Source organism: Papaver somniferum, unplaced genomic scaffold (assembly GCF_003573695.1).
Source record: "Papaver somniferum cultivar HN1 unplaced genomic scaffold, ASM357369v1 unplaced-scaffold_114, whole genome shotgun sequence".
NCBI lineage: Eukaryota > Viridiplantae > Streptophyta > Magnoliopsida > Ranunculales > Papaveraceae > Papaver > Papaver somniferum.
Genome location: NW_020620381.1, coordinates 3,809,267 through 3,827,084, shown reverse-complemented (window position 1 = coordinate 3,827,084; position 17,818 = coordinate 3,809,267). Strand labels below are relative to the sequence as shown.

Below are 17,818 nucleotides of genomic sequence, written 5' to 3'. Positions count from 1 at the left end.
AAGATCTTTGGGGTTTGTCACAGGCACAACACGAGCAATCAAGAAAGGATTATAACTGGCTGGCGCACTACAACTGCAACTGACTTTAGTATATCATAGGTCTATGTAGTGGGATGTGTTGAATCCTACACCTACCTTGTAGCTAGTAGCTTAGCTTAGTATTTAATGGAAAAAGTATGGTTGGTCATGGTATCTCACAGCTCAAATGAACCGTGCAACAGCTGCACAAGAGCCTTTTATAATGATGATAATAAAGATAATAAAGGCGGTTAATCCTTTGATAATCATATCATAATGGAGAAAATTTCTGCAGTGATATGCGCATGAATGATTAAGTTTCTAGAATGATGCGTATATGAACTGATTAGGCTTCCCAAGGTATCTGCTTGGAAGATGTGGAGGGCTTCTTCACATTCTTGAGTGCTACACACACTGCACTGTTACACTTAAAGCCACTTCCGAAAGCAATCTGCCAGACACGGTCGTTTTTACAAACTCTTCCCTTGGACTCGATGTAAGCCAACTCGTACCAAATTGAACTGGATGAGGTATTACCAAATCTTTGAAGAGTCATCCAAGACGCCTCAACATGAACCGGCAACAACTGTAAACTCTTCTCCAGTTCATCAATAACCCCTCTTCCCCCAGCATGTATACAGAAATGATCAAAGGCAAGTTTGAAATTCGGGATGTAAGTCTTGATTTCTGATTTCCTGAACAACTTTTTAACGACCATCGTTACGAAAAATCGAAGTTGTTCTTTGATTGGGAGGAAGAGAGGACCCAACGTGGTTATATTGATTATAAGTGCCTCTCCAGCTATGCTCGTAACATCTTTGGATAGTGAAACACCCAAGACCCCGGTTTTATCCTGCTCTTGGTATACGCAAGTAAATGATTTGTCATCTAGCCCACGGTGGGTTCTCACGAGGTGAGCCAATTTATACATAGCTCGCTGTCTATCTTGAGGTTTGTTCGAAAGAAGAATCACTGCGCCACCAACACGGAATAAACAGTTAGCTATCATCATAGATTTGTCGTCACCGGAATACGAACTCTGGGTAACATTCTCAGTGCTCACAACAATCGCGTACGTGTTACGATGAACTTGAAGCAAATCCTTTGCAAGACCAACTGCAATCAGTCCAGAACTGCAACCCATTCCACTTAAGTTGAAGCTCTTAACATGACATCTCAATCCATACTTATGAATTATCATGGCCGAAAGGGAAGGAATAGGATTGAACAAACTACAGTTGACAACTAGAATACCGATATCTTGGAGGTTAATATTTGTGTTAGAAAAAAAACTATCCAAGGCGCCGAACATGACCTGCTCCGCCTCTTCTCTAGCGGTGACCATCGAAGCTTCGGAAGGTATGCAGTGCAATGCTTCAGGAAGATAAGTCTCTTCTCCTAGCCCAGACCGCTCAAGAATCTTACGCTGAAATTCAAACGAAGATTCATTGAGATTACCAATAGCTCTAGCCAATTCAAGGTAGTGTTGAGATTTATGTGTATCATTTTATCCTCCTCAGTGGCAGTCCTACTGGACTCATTAAACCCGAGAGATGTCTGAGACAAGGTGACCCTCTATCCCTTTATCTCTACATTATTTGTTCTGAGGCCTTGTCTTCTTATATTGATGTATGGACCAGGAAAGGTTTGGTCGAAGGAATTAAAGTGTCAAAAAATGCCCCTGCTATGACACACCTTTTATTTCTTGATGATTCCCTACTCTTCTCCAAGGCTACTATAAAGGATTTCCAGACCATGAAAGAGTACTTCAATAGTACAGCTTGTCCTCTGGTAAAGAAATTAATTTTGACAAATCGAGAATCCTTTATATCAAAATAATCTCTAAACATCTTAAACTGCAGCTTTCTGATATCCTTAATATTAGTAATAAAGACTTAAGAGAAAAATATCTTGGTACTGCTACTGTCTTTGAGACTTCCAAGATTCAAACCCACATGGGTATTCTCCAAGTTGTTGATGCTAGAATTTCAATTTGGCTTCATAAGCTCTTGTCTGAACCTGCTAGAACTTCTTTAATTAAGCATATTGTCCAAGCTATCCCTTTTTATCAGACGGGTTATTTCTTTATCCCTAAACATCTATGTAGGAAACTGGACTCTCACCTATGAATATTCAGGTGGGGAGAAACTGGACTCTCACCTTGTTCATTCATCACAGGCCACGAATACATTCTTATTCTTGAATTCCACACATAATCTCCTAACCATCTCAATTCTCTGCAAGAACCTCCTTTGAGTCTTGACTGCACCACAACACTACCAAGACCATATACATCTCATTGCCTAGCTCTAAACTACTATAATTATAGTTGCAATTCCATGGTCTGTAATAACACAACAACACCACTAACAACAACTCCATCAGTTCCATCTTCATCTACAGCATCACATTTGCCTTCATACCAACACCTAAAAGCTCATAAACAAGACCATATAATCAATAAAAGTGATGCTTAGAATCTTATCAACCAATTTTCAGCTGGATTGTTTGATGGAGATACTAGGACGGATGTTATTTTTAAGGATATTCAATTTTTCTCTTATAGTCTAAGTGCTTGTTTATGTTTTCTTCAACCTCGTATCATATTGTGGCTAATGAATTATCTCATTGGGATAAAACAAACAATTCTATCATGTACTGGTCTACACCTCTATTTTGGCTTTTGCCAATTATTGAAGGATACCATTAGCCTTGTGGAAGGTCGTTGCTTATAAAAAATAAAAATAATAATAAAATATAAGGAAAAGTTATCCATTATGAAAATTATATAGATAAGGGATTATAAAAATTATTTTTAAATGATTTTATTTTGTTTTATTTGCTAAGCTCCGGTTAACACCGACAGGCCCCAATAAACCGTAGTCCGTCGTTATTTTATTTTATATTATATTTGTATGGTCTTGAAAATATTGCATGTGTGTAATCAAATTTTTTTTATTTAACATTTATCCTGAAAATTGAAACCTCGTCGTTTTCGATTAATATCCAATTTTCTCCCTTGGTGAAAAACTCACAAATAACTTAAGAAACAAGTGGTGAGTACTTGGAAGTAAGTCGTCGAGTTTGGCAACTTGAGTTGAGAAGAGGATGACCATTGACATCTAATCTACTAAGGACATCTGCAAAAAAAAAATTTATAGAAAACTACGTAACTGAATAATCAAGTGAATCGTGTAAATTCGTAAAGACTAAAAGATTTTGCAACATTTTAATCCTTCACTTGACAAGCATAGTGATAAAAAGATAAAATTCAGAGTCGTCCCTAAGAATATTTTACTATCAAGCTAAATTTATTTCCATTTTGAGGTCGGCCTTGCGTTACTAAATGAGTTTTTACCAAGCTGGCAGCTAGAGCTGGATGCTCCTAACCTATTTCCATTAGTAGAAAACAAATGTTTATGGTATAAGTTTTGAGAAAAGAACCAAATTAATAAGTCGAATATTAGATCGTGTTAGAGCATTTGTCGGTCGAACTCATAAGCATTGCTATCTCAATCTTGTTGTCAAATTTAGTTGTCAAAACTATATCTTGATTTATAATCTACAATTAGTTAAGTCTTGAATTAAGATAGATGTGTAGTTGTACGGTTTACCTTGCGTAATGTGTAGTCTACATTTCGCCCTACCGTTTGAAGCCGAAGATCAACCGAAGATTTTGGAGAACTTCTTCAACAAAAGGTAAGTGAATACTGGACCCCCTATTTCTTGAGTTATATTCATATTTATATCTATGAGATGTTGTCGCATAATTAATTAGAATATCGTAAGTATATCAAGAATTTCGAATCAAGTTTATCTTGACAATTAGTTCTCGAAATACGACTAAGCTTAATGAATATCAGTTCATACTTAATGAATTTCGGTTAAAGATAATTTATCGTTCACAATCAAAATAATTATTCAAGAGTTATAATTCGAAAATAGCATGGAACACTAATATGCGTCATTGATGCTATTCGGAAATATTTCGATTCAATTTAAAGAGAAATATAGAACTACTATAAATTCGGATACAAGAGAGTGTATATACCAATCTTACAAACTAGGAAAATTGTTATAAGTCTGAAGCCATAATGCATGTATACACGTATAGCTATATGTTGGATTTTTTTTTGAACGCATATTACTACGTACACCTTTAATAGTCTGTGAACTCATGAATCTGTATTGCTACACAAACCAATAGGAGTACTAGAAAAGAGTTGTTGGGTTACAGAAAACCGGTTTGGAATCCATACTGGCACGCATACCACAAAAGTTTTGTGGACTATGGAAATCGGTTATATTTTAAATGATATCGATACCGATGCTCATATTGAAAAAGTTACGTGAACTCAAGAACTTAGTTATGTCTTAAAGGTATACAAAATGGTACATGTACCATATACGTAACTGTTCACAAACAAGTTAAGTATTTGTTCCTTGTACGCCTAGTTACCATGTCGATTAAATTCATATGCACGTAAAATTATTTCTCCAGGATAGTTAGAATTTGAATAATCTCTAAATGAATTATACACATATTTGATCACGTTACTGTGATTTAAGTTAAAGTCTTAAGTGATTATGAAAATCCTCAAGCTTATAGTTAAGTTGGCTGGCTTTAATTAACCATTCATGAGTGTGGTCTATATACACGTTTCAGTTACGGTTCATCCAAACCAGAGTGTATATCTTGATAATGTAAATAGAATTCAAAGATTCATCTAACGATGGATATTATTTTCTTGGTTCAAATTTTGTTGAAAATCTAGTTTCACTTAATTCTGGCGACTTCATAAAAACTACTCCCTCTGTTTCTAAAACACTGTCCTCTTATTCCATTTTGGTCTGTTTCAAAAATGTGTCCCGCTTCTGTTTATAGTCATATTTCTCCAATGAACTCTCCAACATACCCTTAAATTTTTTACATTCATAAATTCTTTTTTATGATTCCTTATAAAGGTTATACTTCATAAGTATACAATCTTTTCATCTCTTTCTTTTCCAAACACCTTTTTATTACCAACATATTTATTAAAATAAATTGGAAAAGTCATTAAAGGTAGGAATGTAAACTACTATGATCTCCTTAATATCTTGACAAAATCAAACCGGAGTGTCTTTCAGAAACAGAGGGAAGTACATATAAAGATCTAAGGTGGATATCAGGTGTTTTGTTATGAATCTGACAGAGTTTTAAGTAAAGATAGTAAAGTAGTTGTAATAATGTAAAAAACCCACAGAGGTTGTTATATATATAGGAACAACACTTGTAAAACAATGAGCGGTAAAACAGTTAAAGGGCATAACATATTACAGTGAAAATAAAGGATAAAGAGAAGTTAGTATTAACACCTCGGTTACACACAAAAGATAACATTATTAAAGATAAACTGAAAGGCATTAATGTCTAACATCCCCTCTCAATCTGATGTAGAGTCTGAGCAATGCACCAGTTAGTTTGCAAGAGTGTTGAAAGTAGTAGTTGATATATGTTAGAGAAATGCTCGGTTGAACCCAGAGAAGCTACCGGATCTGGTGGAATACAGATCCAACTCAGCAAAGATAGCAGATTTGAAATCCAAGTATATTTAAACTTCAGAACTAATTAGATGTACAAAACTTTCTCACCATAAAATGGAAAATGTTGAAACGGCGGCTCAGAATAAAGAAATGTAGATCTATAAGTGTTTTTCAAACAAATGTTATCTATTTATACAAGTGGAGAACTTAGTGAACCCTAATTTGGCTCCTAAATGGGCCTAAGACCCAACTCTCCGGTCAAGAACTACCCAAACGAAAGTTAGACCAATTAACAGAAATTAGATGCAGTTAAATGTATAAGTGTAATTGATACTCGCTCTTGGTTAGGGCTGAACATGGTTCCGGTTTTCCATTGGAAATCGACCAAACCAGACGAATAAGGAAGAAACCGAATCAAACTATTTAGATTTGGATTGGTTATGGTAAAAAAACTTGAAAAACGACATTACTGGTTTGGTTTTGGTTTGACCTAGAAACCGAACCAAACACCATTGGAAAACCGAAAAATATAGGTCGTTGATTAAAATCCGATAGATTTAATCTACCCCGTCCATCGCACACTTGGTAAACCAAAATTCCTAAACTCTAACCTACACACCCCGTTCATCTTTTTCTTTCTCTTCTTCAGTTCTTCTTCTCTTTCGTATCCAGTAGGGAGAAGCAGAAAAACCCTCTCCATTTTATACACCACCACACCAGTCCACCACCATCTCTAGCTGTAATGAAACCACCACCCTAGTTCAATCTTCTCTTCGTCTTTGAGTTTAAGCAGTAACCTCGTTTTTCTTCTTCTTCTCAATCTTCGCATTTCTCATATGTACTGAAATTCCCAATCTTAGAAACATCTTCTCACTTGTCACGTAACCAAATCGATTATCTAGGTAAACTATTTTCATCATTAGAAGGTACTTCAACTCAATGGTGATGATAATTTTGCTGATTGAAGATTATAATTTAAAATTTTAAAAACTAGGGTTTACTAAAATTGATTTTGCATAATTGATTTTGCAGGTTCCCTTTGATTCAATCATGGAAGATTCACAATCAATACCCGTTAGTTTCTATTTCTCAACTAGTTTGGATTTGATTCTGGTTTTGGTATGTAGTTTGTGAATTTGGATTATCAATTTTGCTATATAACAATCTAACATGTGAACATCATAATAGTATAATGACGTTGTAATCCTAATACGTAATCTGAAAGAGCTCATAGGCTAAACTGTGTGCAGCAGACAGACCCATACAGTCAGAAACAACAAAAATAATAATCAAATTATTAGTTTGTTAACATAATAATAGAGCAGCATAAACTAATCATATGGTTTAGTTTTGGGGGGTGTAATATGTCTAAGAGGATGACATATTAGAGATGGAAGTGTATGCATTCCGGTATTGTCTTTGTCAAATTTTGCTGCTTTAAAATAATTGTTTTGGTAGTTATGTATGGTCGAGCAAAGTTAATTAGATTGTGTTCTTTGGATGTTATCTGATTTAGCCAACTGATATGAAATCTATTCTTACATGTCATATCAGTTTTCATTACCCAACAAATGTTCTTGCAATGCGATATTTTTTTTTACATGTTATCTGATTTGGAATTCCTACCTTGTTTATATTTAGGCTTCCGTTCACTCAAATGCAATGTTGCCACCACTACCTCCTCTTCCAAGATCTTCTAATGCCAGTACAGAAGTTAGTTCAGTTGGAGAAGTACCAACTCCAGGTGAAGCTCCATCTGCACCAGCTGCCAATGTTTCTGAAGTTGGTGCCATGACTAGTGCACCAGTTTCTTAGAAGCGGAAGAAAACTTCATGGATCTTAAAATGCAATCTAAATATAATGAGTATTGCGGACGTTATGAACAGATGAATACTCTTATGTTTACTGTTGTATTATTGAACCCACAAGACAAGGAATCAGGATTAAATTTTCTTCTTGGAAAGTTAGGTATTGGTGGTGGTTTTCTGAGAACAGAACTAATGGAACTTGTAATGAGGGATTTTAAGGCTCTTTTCGAAGAGTACTGGGATGTCCAATTGAGTGCTGGAAACTCAAAAGTTGTAACAGATAATAGTGGTGGTAGTACTGTTGGCACTGAACTGGATGATGGAGAAGATTGTGCTATAGACGCCCTTTTGGCAGAGAGTGCAAGAGAAGAAGCAGAAGGTGTTGATGATGAAGGGAAAACTGAGCTGGAGGCTTATTTTAAAAAAAAAGAGAAGAGAAACGAGAAAGTTTCTTTTGATATTTTAGGTTGGTGGATGACGAACTCGACTAAGTATCCTGCTTTGGTACTAATGGCAAGATATATATTGGCTACACCTATTTCTTCAGTGGCATCCGAATCAGCCTTTAGCACTGGGAGACGTATTCTCGATCGATATCGAAGTTCTTTACTTCCCACAACAGTTGAGGCATTGATTTGTGCTCATAATTGGTTAAAGACGCTGATTGATCTTGATATTTCTTCCTTGGGACCAGAAGAAGAAGTTAATTCAGGTATTATTCCATTTGCTTATTTATTTCTAGAATTTTAAGACAATGCATACTAACTAATTGTTTATTTGTTCATTTGTTTGTAGAATTTTTGGACACTCTCTCAAAGTCAATGTTCGTACAGATAGTAGAGGATGAGGATTAATGGATACCAAGGTAATTCAATAATAGATTTAGTCTATTTGTAATAATCATCATCATGTTACTAATGAGAACCTCCTTATATGTTAACCTCATACTCGTTTTGATTATGATTACCATGCTTGTATGTGGGTTTCCTTGTGATGAATCTTTCATGTGATTAGGTACATGAAGTGTCAGACCAAGAAATTCTTGAAGAAGAACAATGTCAGAGATTGGTTGAGAGTCATTGAGGCAATGTTCCTGATAAATTTGGAGTTGCAAATGCAGTTATGAATTTTGGAATTTGGAGTTTATGCTTATGTTTTCTGAATTTGTAATGTTTATGTCTTGTAATATTTATGTCTTGAACTGTGCGTAAAATCTTGAGTTATGAACTATGCTTGTGTGTTTATTACATTGTGTAGGTAGGTTAGAAAAATTCAACTGTGATTTTTTCTTTGTTAAGATTTCAATTGTCAGTTTCAGAAAACTGACATACAATCGGTTTTCCATTAACCCAGTGGAACAAATCGAAACCGATTAAAACCATTAAAAAACTGAAACCGAGCCGAAACCGACCATGAACATCCCTACTCTTCGTCTTTACGATATGATCGGCCTATCCGAATTGTTATTTGTAAAAATGAGAGGAAAAAATGAAAAATTTAAATATAGATGGAATTGGAAACTAAAAAGGGCCTGAAATTTGTTTGGTAATAAGGGATCCAACCAAATGGTTATAAACTTGCACAGAGAAAATGAAATCACGAAATAGTAACCTCCAAAACCCTTTATCGTATCATTTTTTTAATGGCTAGAATACTCTCAGCTAATTAGTGTTAAAGATTGAATTAACAAAACAAAATTAGACTAATGATTTGATTTATACTTGGCACCAACTACGGTTTGAAAACCAAGCCTTAAGGGTCATCTACGGAATGAAAACAAAGTAAACGGTGGTAAGTCCAACCATAAATTAAAAATACGATAGGGAACTCCAAACCGTAGCTAAATTCAGGGTTTGCCACGGATTGAAAATAAGAACCCATGGTGGATAAAGTTAGGTTTAATTTTTACTTGACAATTTAATTTATGGTTTAGAAATATATTTTTATCAAACCATAGAGTTGGTTTTTCCATTGTGGGTTCATATTGCAAACTATAGAGTTGGTTTAAAGTAGGAAAATGTTGATTTCGCCACCGTATGTTGTTCCGAAATTAATTTTTTTATTGTTAATTCGATCAAATTTAACATATTTATGCAATCGAAACCAATAAAAGATGGTGCGCTTTTTGATTTTTACGTGATTGAAGTCAGTATGATGGAAATGGACGGTTTATTATCCAAAATCATAATTTAATCAGATTTAACCTATGCACCATCACGGTGGACAAGAATAACATAGAAAGAATAACATATAATTTATAATTCCATTAGATTTAGGATTTTGTTTTGGTTTCTCTTTAGATTTTTGTTTCCCTAAATTCTATATTTTGCAACATAATGCCCGATCATTGTGCAATGGTTAAAATATTTAGGTACTTTAGACACTCTAATCTCCTGTTCAAATTTAGCATATTTAGGTTCAACCTAAACCTTATTGGGAATTTCTTTAGATAAATTAATTTCAACCAAAATACTAGCATAATAACCAATTTCTTTCTTCAAAGTCGTGTCATCAATATGTATTGTTCTTCCAATTCCACTCCCCCATTGACATAAGTATATTCTCCTTCCAGTACTCAATACATAATCAAGGAAATTCAACCCAAACAAAAGCAGAAGAAGTTTTTTACAGTTCAGGTTCCAAATCTCTTTCCTATATCTGAGTCTTAAAACTTGAGATTCAATCTCCCAGAAACCTTCATAGAGAAACCCCTACCAATTGGGATGATTTGACAATTACCACGAAGTTTCCATTGTTTCCTTAAAACTCGCTTTAACAACTTTCACTTTTAATTTGACAATATACTGTCTACCGATTAAACTAAACTTCAACTCCTGTAAACTTTCATCAATTCCCGCAACAAAAGTAAAACCTGTAGCACAATTATTTGGTGGAACCAAATAATTTCCAGATGTGAGATTATTTGCAATCTCAAAATCCGACTGAAACTTAGAATTATCCGACATGCTTACGTCATATTTCAAGGTTGTCAAGGTGAATGTGTTGATGGCGGTTTTTAGCTTAGGATTAAAATCGCAAAACCTTACATCTGACATGATGTCACTAGGACCACTAGAGCATTTATTGAATCATTTAACATGCCTACGTAAGAATTACCAGAGTACCTTTTTTTTACATATATGTGTCATGTTCCACGGTGGAACCCTTAGTATTGACCGACATCACCTTCGTACACCAAACCCTAAATTCTTACACCACCGTGCCAAACCATACCAACCATGCCAGCCGCGTCACCAGGCCAATGACAAGCCGTGCCAGCCACATCTCCGCGCCAAGGCATGTCAACCATGCCAGCCACACCACCGTGCCAATGGCAAACCATGCCAGCCACGTCTCCGCGCCAAGGCATGTCAACCATGCCAGCCGCACCACCGTTCCAATGGCAAACCATGCCAGCCACGTCTCTGCGCCAAAGCATGCCAACCAAGCAAGCCGCGCCACCGTGCCAATGGCAAACCATGCTAGCCACGATTCCATGCCAAAGACATGCCGGCCCCGTTACATGCCGCTGACTACTAAAACGAAGGGTTGCAACAATCAACAGCCACTCTTCCATCTGACAACATTTGAATCGCGTGAACCAGTTCTAAGAAACCGTGTGGAACTATGCTGGCTGAGAGTCCGATAGCCACAACTTTCATTATCTCAATTCATCTGTTACTGAGAACCCTTGACAGTTGACAACAACAAGCATAGAAACGCTAGAGTGGTGAGGAGATCTTATGAAGTTTGAAGAGAGGACGCGCTGCTGGTTTATTAGATAGCTCTAGGGTTTTTCTACACATATCTCAATCTTTGCTTGAATCTTCGCCGTCCATTAGATCTAACGGCCCGCAATGATTTGATTTGTGAGACATTTTCCATTTCGTGACTTGTTTTTTTTTTTTTGTGTGTTCTAAATTTACTCTTTGTTCCAAAATATTACTATGAATAAATTGCATGTTTGGACTAATCTTCTCTCGTGTTAGGTTAACAGAAGGCGAATTGGTTCTTAAATTGACAATTGAAAATGAAGAAATTCCAAGCTCCACCAGCTTATCACATTCCAGAAATGTAAGGTTTTCAAAGCTTAAACAAAATATAACGGACTCTATTTACAAAGATTGATTACATAGTTGTTTGCCCAATGTTTTCTAAAAGAGCCTCATAAACACAATAATGTTATTTCAAAAAGTAAATATCTTTATTTCCATCTCCCGCTGCTGATTGGCATTTCCATCGGTAGAGGTTGCTAGTGTGCACCACAAATCAATACATGTTTTGAAATTATGCTGTGAAAGAGGATAGAAACAAGACGTCTGCAGGCATTTTAAGAATCCATCTGTATCAGGCAGGTGTTGATTTTGACTTTAAAGATTATTTGTCTGAGAGGTGAAATCATTTTGATAGATTGATTTTTTTTTCTAAAAAATAAATTCTTTATTCAGATTATCCTGAACCGGAATCGGAGTATTCTAATTCAAAATGAGCTGGCTTGTTTCAAGTATTAGACTAAAAATATTATTATATTTTTTAAATGGAAAAAAAATTCATATTTACGCAGCTGAATTTGATTAAGATGAATTAGGTTCGGCTGAAACTAACTAGACTGAATTAGGATGCTGAATTCTAAAGCCTGAATTTAGACACACAAAGTTAGTCGTTAGTGTTGGACAAACAAAATCTGTTGTTGTTTTTTTTTGACAGAAACCGCGCGTCCTTTTCAAAATAATACACCAAATATAGGACAGACCGGATTTGTTATATAACCTAGTTTTCGACAGTTTTGGTATGTCCTAAAATCCGCGTTTTGGACAAGTATTTCAATGTATAAGTTTTATACAATGAGTGTGAGAGAGGAGATTAGAAGTACGAGGGAGTGAGGCGGTGTCAAGGAAAAAAAATCAGTAAACCCGAGTTCTAGAGTCAATCAGATGTGGAGTAAAGATGAAAGTATAATATGGGAATCGTTACAAATACCGCGGTGGAGAACAAATTCAGAGAAATGAGACAAAGATGTTTGAAATAATTGTCATAATGACTTCTCCTCTCAAATCAAATATGTTGAGTGTTGCTAAGTCTCTCATATCTTTGACTTCTCCTCTCAAATCATTAATTTTGGATAATGATTAGTGAAATCATTAGTGAAATGATTAAGCTAAAGAACTAGAATTATTGAGAGAGTAAAGTTATAGAAGATGAAAAAGAAAAACATGGAATTTTTTTCTTCCAATTCACTAAGCTTGAGTATTCAAGTGATGATAGCTCATCTGATTCTTCATCCATCCTCTCCTATAGTATTTGTTAATCTTCACAATGATCTAGAGATGAGTTATTTCTTAGATGGTAAATGTATTCTTCCACAAACTCAATCTCAAGATGAAAATGATGGATTTTACCAACCACAACCAGAGGAAGAGTATTTGGGTACCCAAGTATGCTTCAAACTTAGATAATGGTGGTTGAACTGGTCCAAATGTTTATAAAACTGTAAATTTTTATAAAAAATTCCTGCTAGGTTCAGGTAGTTCGGTTACCAAGTGTGAAGAACAGGTAACCGAACACGAATTTCGGTTAATAAATGTCAAGAACATATAACCGAACACAGTGTTCGGTTTCTTTCTTCAAACACGCAGGTAGCCGAACTTTAGTAATAAGATTTACAGAGGTGTGTTCGGTTAGTTCGCAAACTTCAACGCAACCAAGTTCCCAATCGAACTGCAGGTTAAAAGTAACCTAGTGCTAGAAGTTCGGTTGGTTCACAAACTTCAACATATTTTACGAATCAACCGAACTGGGCTTATATATGCATATATGCAATTACGCAAACGTTCATTTTTTAGAAATTTATTTCTTGGCGAATCAGGTAGAGTTCGGTTACGAAATTTCAAAGGTAGAGTTCGGTTACAAAGAAAACTTAACATTTTTGCGAAGGAACCGAACTTTTGGACTTCTCATTATTTTCGTAAACTAAAGTTCGGTGATATCCTTATTTTGCGAAGGAACCGAACTTATGGACTTGTGTTGTTCTAATACAAAGAGTTCGGTTAAAAGTATTTTTTGCGAATCAACCGAACTCTGAGTTCGGTTAAAAAAATAATAATTCGTAATAACCGAACTTTTTGCAATGTAACCGAACTAAAAGTTCGGCTGAGACTTGTTTTTTTGCGACGTAACCGAACTTTTCTTTACAAAAAAAAAACCTCCATTAAACCTCTCTGCAACTTCCATTTTTAAGTCATTTTGATGATTACTTCTCATTTATTCAACCAAAACCGAACGACGAGTAATGGGTTTGTGAGAATATCTTTGTTAATGTTTTAAATTAAGATATATATATAGAGGTGGTGGTGGTGGTAATCGGTGGTTGGTGGTGGTGATAATCGGAGGTGGTGGTGGTGGTAATGGGCGGTGGTGGTCGGTGGTGGTGGGAGGAGGTGGTGGTTATATATATATATAGGTGATTATTAGGCTGGTTTTAAATTAAATTAGGTTGAGGGTAGGTTAGTCATTTCAACGCTTTGTGACACCCCTTATAATTATAGGGAAGGTGGCATAATAAAACCATGTCCCCTCGAAAAAACCATGGTACTTAAAAAGTCATTCTATACATAAGACTTGCAATGTTTGGTTCAAAGTTAAGACTTGAGTTGGTTGGTCCACAGAAGCCAGATTCTTTCTTCCTACTTTATTTCCAATTTCACCACTCCACGGTAACTTTTTTTTGTTAAAGTTAAGACACGTTGATACTGCCACAATGTCTTCAGCAGCGTCATCTATCAACGTGTATGATACATAATCCACATCGTCTGTAAACCGTTAAATGAAATAACAAAAAAAATCAACGATTACAGTTAACCCTAAAACTATTTAACCTACAACGTCTCTTAGTGAAAGATAGGATTCCTTCTGGGACTTGCAAAAAAAAAGAAAAAACTGAGTGAAAGATACAAGCCCTAAAAATCAGATCTGAAATCTCTCTTTCTATGATAACCAAATAATGGCGGGTTGAAACATCTTGAACAACAAAAATATACAACATAATGATATCTCCTCTCAACAAAGTATAATATTTCTGAATCGGCCATTCCTCAGCCGACTCTTATCAATCCCCCAAAAAACAGTATATAAATTCAGGACTGGGAACGGTGATGAGGAGCCAAAGGTTGAAATGTTAGATGCATTTACATGCAAAATAAATTTGTAGAGAAAAAGAAATTTGAGGATGATAAAAGCTACTTGAGGCAAATCAAGTGAGATTTGAAGAAGTGTTTTCAGTTTGTACTGTTGCAATGTCTGTGTAGTTTTTCATTTGAAGATCCTTGTGTTAAATGTTTGTTTAAAGTAACCTTCAAATTGGTTGCTTGTAATTAATCTTGGTGTAACAAAAATCATGATCCAACAACTCTTCTATCATGATCTTGGTGTTATCAAGGATTTTGAATAGTTTTTCAACACTACGGTTTCTTGTCATTGCTCTAGTCCCATGGCAATACAATGGCTAATTTTGGTTTGCATATTTACATGTTATTTCTACTTAAATCTGCCTTAAATATGTTTTGCATATTTAGTACATATGTCTAAGCCTTTTATTTGTGTATAGTTATGCATCTTGTTATAGAACTACGGGCATGTTATAGAACCTCGGATCCAGAAGCGGTAGGAAAAACTCAGGTTACTGGTCGCCTCACTCACTGCTAGTCTCACTCTCATTATAAAACCTCTAATGAATTGTAGGGTTTTGATTTTATAAGGGAATTTATATGATTTACAGAAATACCCTTTAACTAGTCCCATTGTTGCAACTTGCAACCCAATATGCAAGCCCAGTTATTACAATTCTAAAAGTGACCTCTACTATTGTGTTGTGCTTGTGAAACTGGATTATGGTGCAGATTTTCGAATTTTCTGTTAGTCTAGAAATATTAGAGATACCGAAAATATATTTGGTTAATATTGATACGTGAATAATGTCAACATTAAGATTTGAGCATCTTTACAGAAATTATGAAAACCGAATTTTGCTATTTATTGCATATCTTGAGATATTTTCGCTTTTGGAAATTCCTTGGTGTCCAAACTTCCTTGATCTATAAAAACGTATATTTACATCTCTAGCAAACTAATCCTTCATGACAGCACTGGTGTAGCTGCCTATTTGGAGAGGAGAGTAACCTAATTAGGCGAAATCTCTGACGTCCGTGCAGTTTAAAGTCTTCTTTGGGATTGAGAAGCTCTATTAGTACCGTTGGTGGGAAACTAGAAGATTGCATTGTTATTTAAGTTTTCGATTATTGATTTGTTTGACTAACGTTTGTTGAATCTTTTATTTCACCTAGTTTGTTTATTCTTGAGAACCTTCTTACGATATAAGGCTCACTCAAACTAGATCAAAGATCAACGTTTCTACGGACTAAGTCTTTCTAGATCCGTAAGATAGATTCATTGATTTTCCATTGTTAACAGACTCCGTTCTATGCGACAAATCAATAAGGAATTAAGTTTGTTTTTGTAGGTTGTTACTTTGAAGATTAAACCGAAGATCGAAGACTTTTGTTCTTGTGTTTTGATTTTTTTGGTGTAAGTTTCCGTGACTTGATGTTCGGGGATCAAAGAGGTTGTTTTTTTGTAAAAAACATAACCCTTTTTAAGATCAACAAGTAGTTTATGATTCTATCATAAACCTTGTAATCAAGACTGATTATTTTGGTAATCATTGTCTTGTTTGATCTTGTAATCGAGGAACTTCGGATCTGGTAGCAGGTCTTAAAAATTGAAGATCATTAACTACGCTTATATCATATATTTCGGTATTGTGATTAAAAAGTGAGTTTTGTTAGCAAACAGTTGATCCTTTACTATTTGGAATATGATCCAAAGGAATCCTGTCTTGAAAGATTGAACCATTAAGAAGATAGATTAGATTTAAGTCCTAAAGAGAAAACATGTTCTACTAGGATATCTAATATCAAATATCAATAAAGAACTCTGGTTCTGCTAGATATTGTCAAAACAAGAATACTGCTGAAGCTGAGTAACTAGGATTTAAGTTCACTTAGCAGTGTCTACAAGAAGTTGCATGTTTACTTTTTGTAGCTTCTTAATTCATTGAGTATTCAAATCTGGACTAGGTCCCGGGGTTTTTCTACAAGATTGTAGTTTTCCTCATTAACAAAATTCTGGTGTGTGCTTTACTTTATTTTCGCATTATAATTATTTTTATATTATAATTAAAGTAATTACACTTGTACGTTAACTAGGCACTTGATATTTATCTTATAAGGTTTCGGTTATCAAGTGAACACTTTGTTGTAGTATTGTCTCGATTTCATATCCATAGACGATCACACAAAGTGTATTGGATTTCTCCACTTGTATGATATAATTATTGTTAGGCCAAATGTGTTGAAATATTCCTTGAGTGATCTTTTCTCCAAGAGGTTTATACACGGTAGAGATTGAATAGGTTGTGATCAAATAAAAAGATTGTGGTGTATTTGGGTACCCTCGTCTTTTCACCCAATCTTGGATATTTAAACAGTACTTTTTAGATTTTAGGATATTAAAAGAGTATACTTTATATTGATAATTAACTCAAGAAAAAAAATTCAAGGGTTATTTAATCAAGTTTGTGTTTTTTACCCTTGCATCCTTAGGAGCGACCTCAAAGAAATTAGGGGCGACTTTTTTATACCCATCCAAGGGCAGGGGCTATGTGATGACCTAATGATAGGTAAAATAGTTTTATACCCTTTGACTAATCAAGGAATAAATACATATACCTTATTGCAGTGGAAATATGGGGAAGATAAGGAGGCAGAGGAAAGTTTCTATTAATTAGAATCAACTGTGTTACATCCATATATTCCTTTATATAGAAATAGGAAGAAGACCCTAGACACTATATTGGGCCGCACATCCATGGGATACAAGCCCTACAACACTCTTCCTTGTGCGGTCCAGTAGAAATTCACATATAGTTCTTCGAGTATAGTTCTTCAAATGTTATCCTCTCCTTCGAGTATAGTTCTTCAGTGGGATAAAACCTTGGTACAACTCTTCACATGTAGTACTTCACATGCTGTCTCGTACTTTACATGTAGTTCATCACATGCAATACTATCTTCAAAGATTGACGAGTTTAAGTTAATTAGGTCGTTAAAACTTTATCAGGAAGACCCAGAGGGACAAAACCTGAACTAAAAAAAAATAATAGAATACTAAGGAAACTTAGAACATAGTTGGATCCGTATATGTCTCGTCATTAAAAACCTTGACAACAAAAACCCAGTGGGATAAAACCTTTACGAAGAGAAAAGAGTACAACGTGAAAGATGCAATTAAAGGTGGTCTGTTGCAGATGATCACTTTGCTCCGTTGAAGTTGACTAGTTGATTTACAACTCTTAAGAAAGAAAATCCTCATGTGAAAGGAAATAGCCTTAGCTGGGAAATTACATTTCCGGT

The 17,818-nt window shown here is 35.1% G+C and overlaps 2 protein-coding genes across 2 annotated transcripts in view; one reads left to right on the top strand and one right to left on the bottom strand.

The window, feature by feature from the left end:
* Window positions 1–17,818, top strand: part of LOC113328909 (diacylglycerol kinase 5-like) — a 41,699-nt gene that overhangs the window by 4,779 nt on the left and 19,102 nt on the right. The window lies entirely within an intron of this gene.
* Window positions 365–7,337, bottom strand: LOC113328857 (3-ketoacyl-CoA synthase 9-like). Its single transcript, XM_026575854.1, has 5 exons — window positions 7,223–7,337; window positions 3,083–3,158; window positions 2,390–2,447; window positions 2,142–2,281; window positions 365–1,502 (listed from the first exon to the last, which is right to left on the bottom strand). The coding sequence occupies exons 1-5, from the start codon at window positions 7,335–7,337 to the stop codon at window positions 365–367; spliced, it is 1,527 nt and encodes a 508-aa protein (XP_026431639.1).

Excerpts from the sequence above, each read along its gene's own strand:
- LOC113328857 (XM_026575854.1), bottom strand. The coding sequence starts at position 7,337 with ATGGCACCAACTTCAGAAACATTGGCAGCTGGTGCAGATGGAGCTTCA. Across the intron at positions 3,159-7,222 it reads AGAAGATCTTGGAAGAGGAG|ATGTCCTTAGTAGATTAGAT; the intron begins GTAGTGGTGGCA and ends TTTTTTTTGCAG. Across the intron at positions 2,448-3,082 it reads ACTCGACGACTTACTTCCAA|GTGTTGGTATGAAGGCAAAT; the intron begins GTACTCACCACT and ends ATGAGCTTTTAG.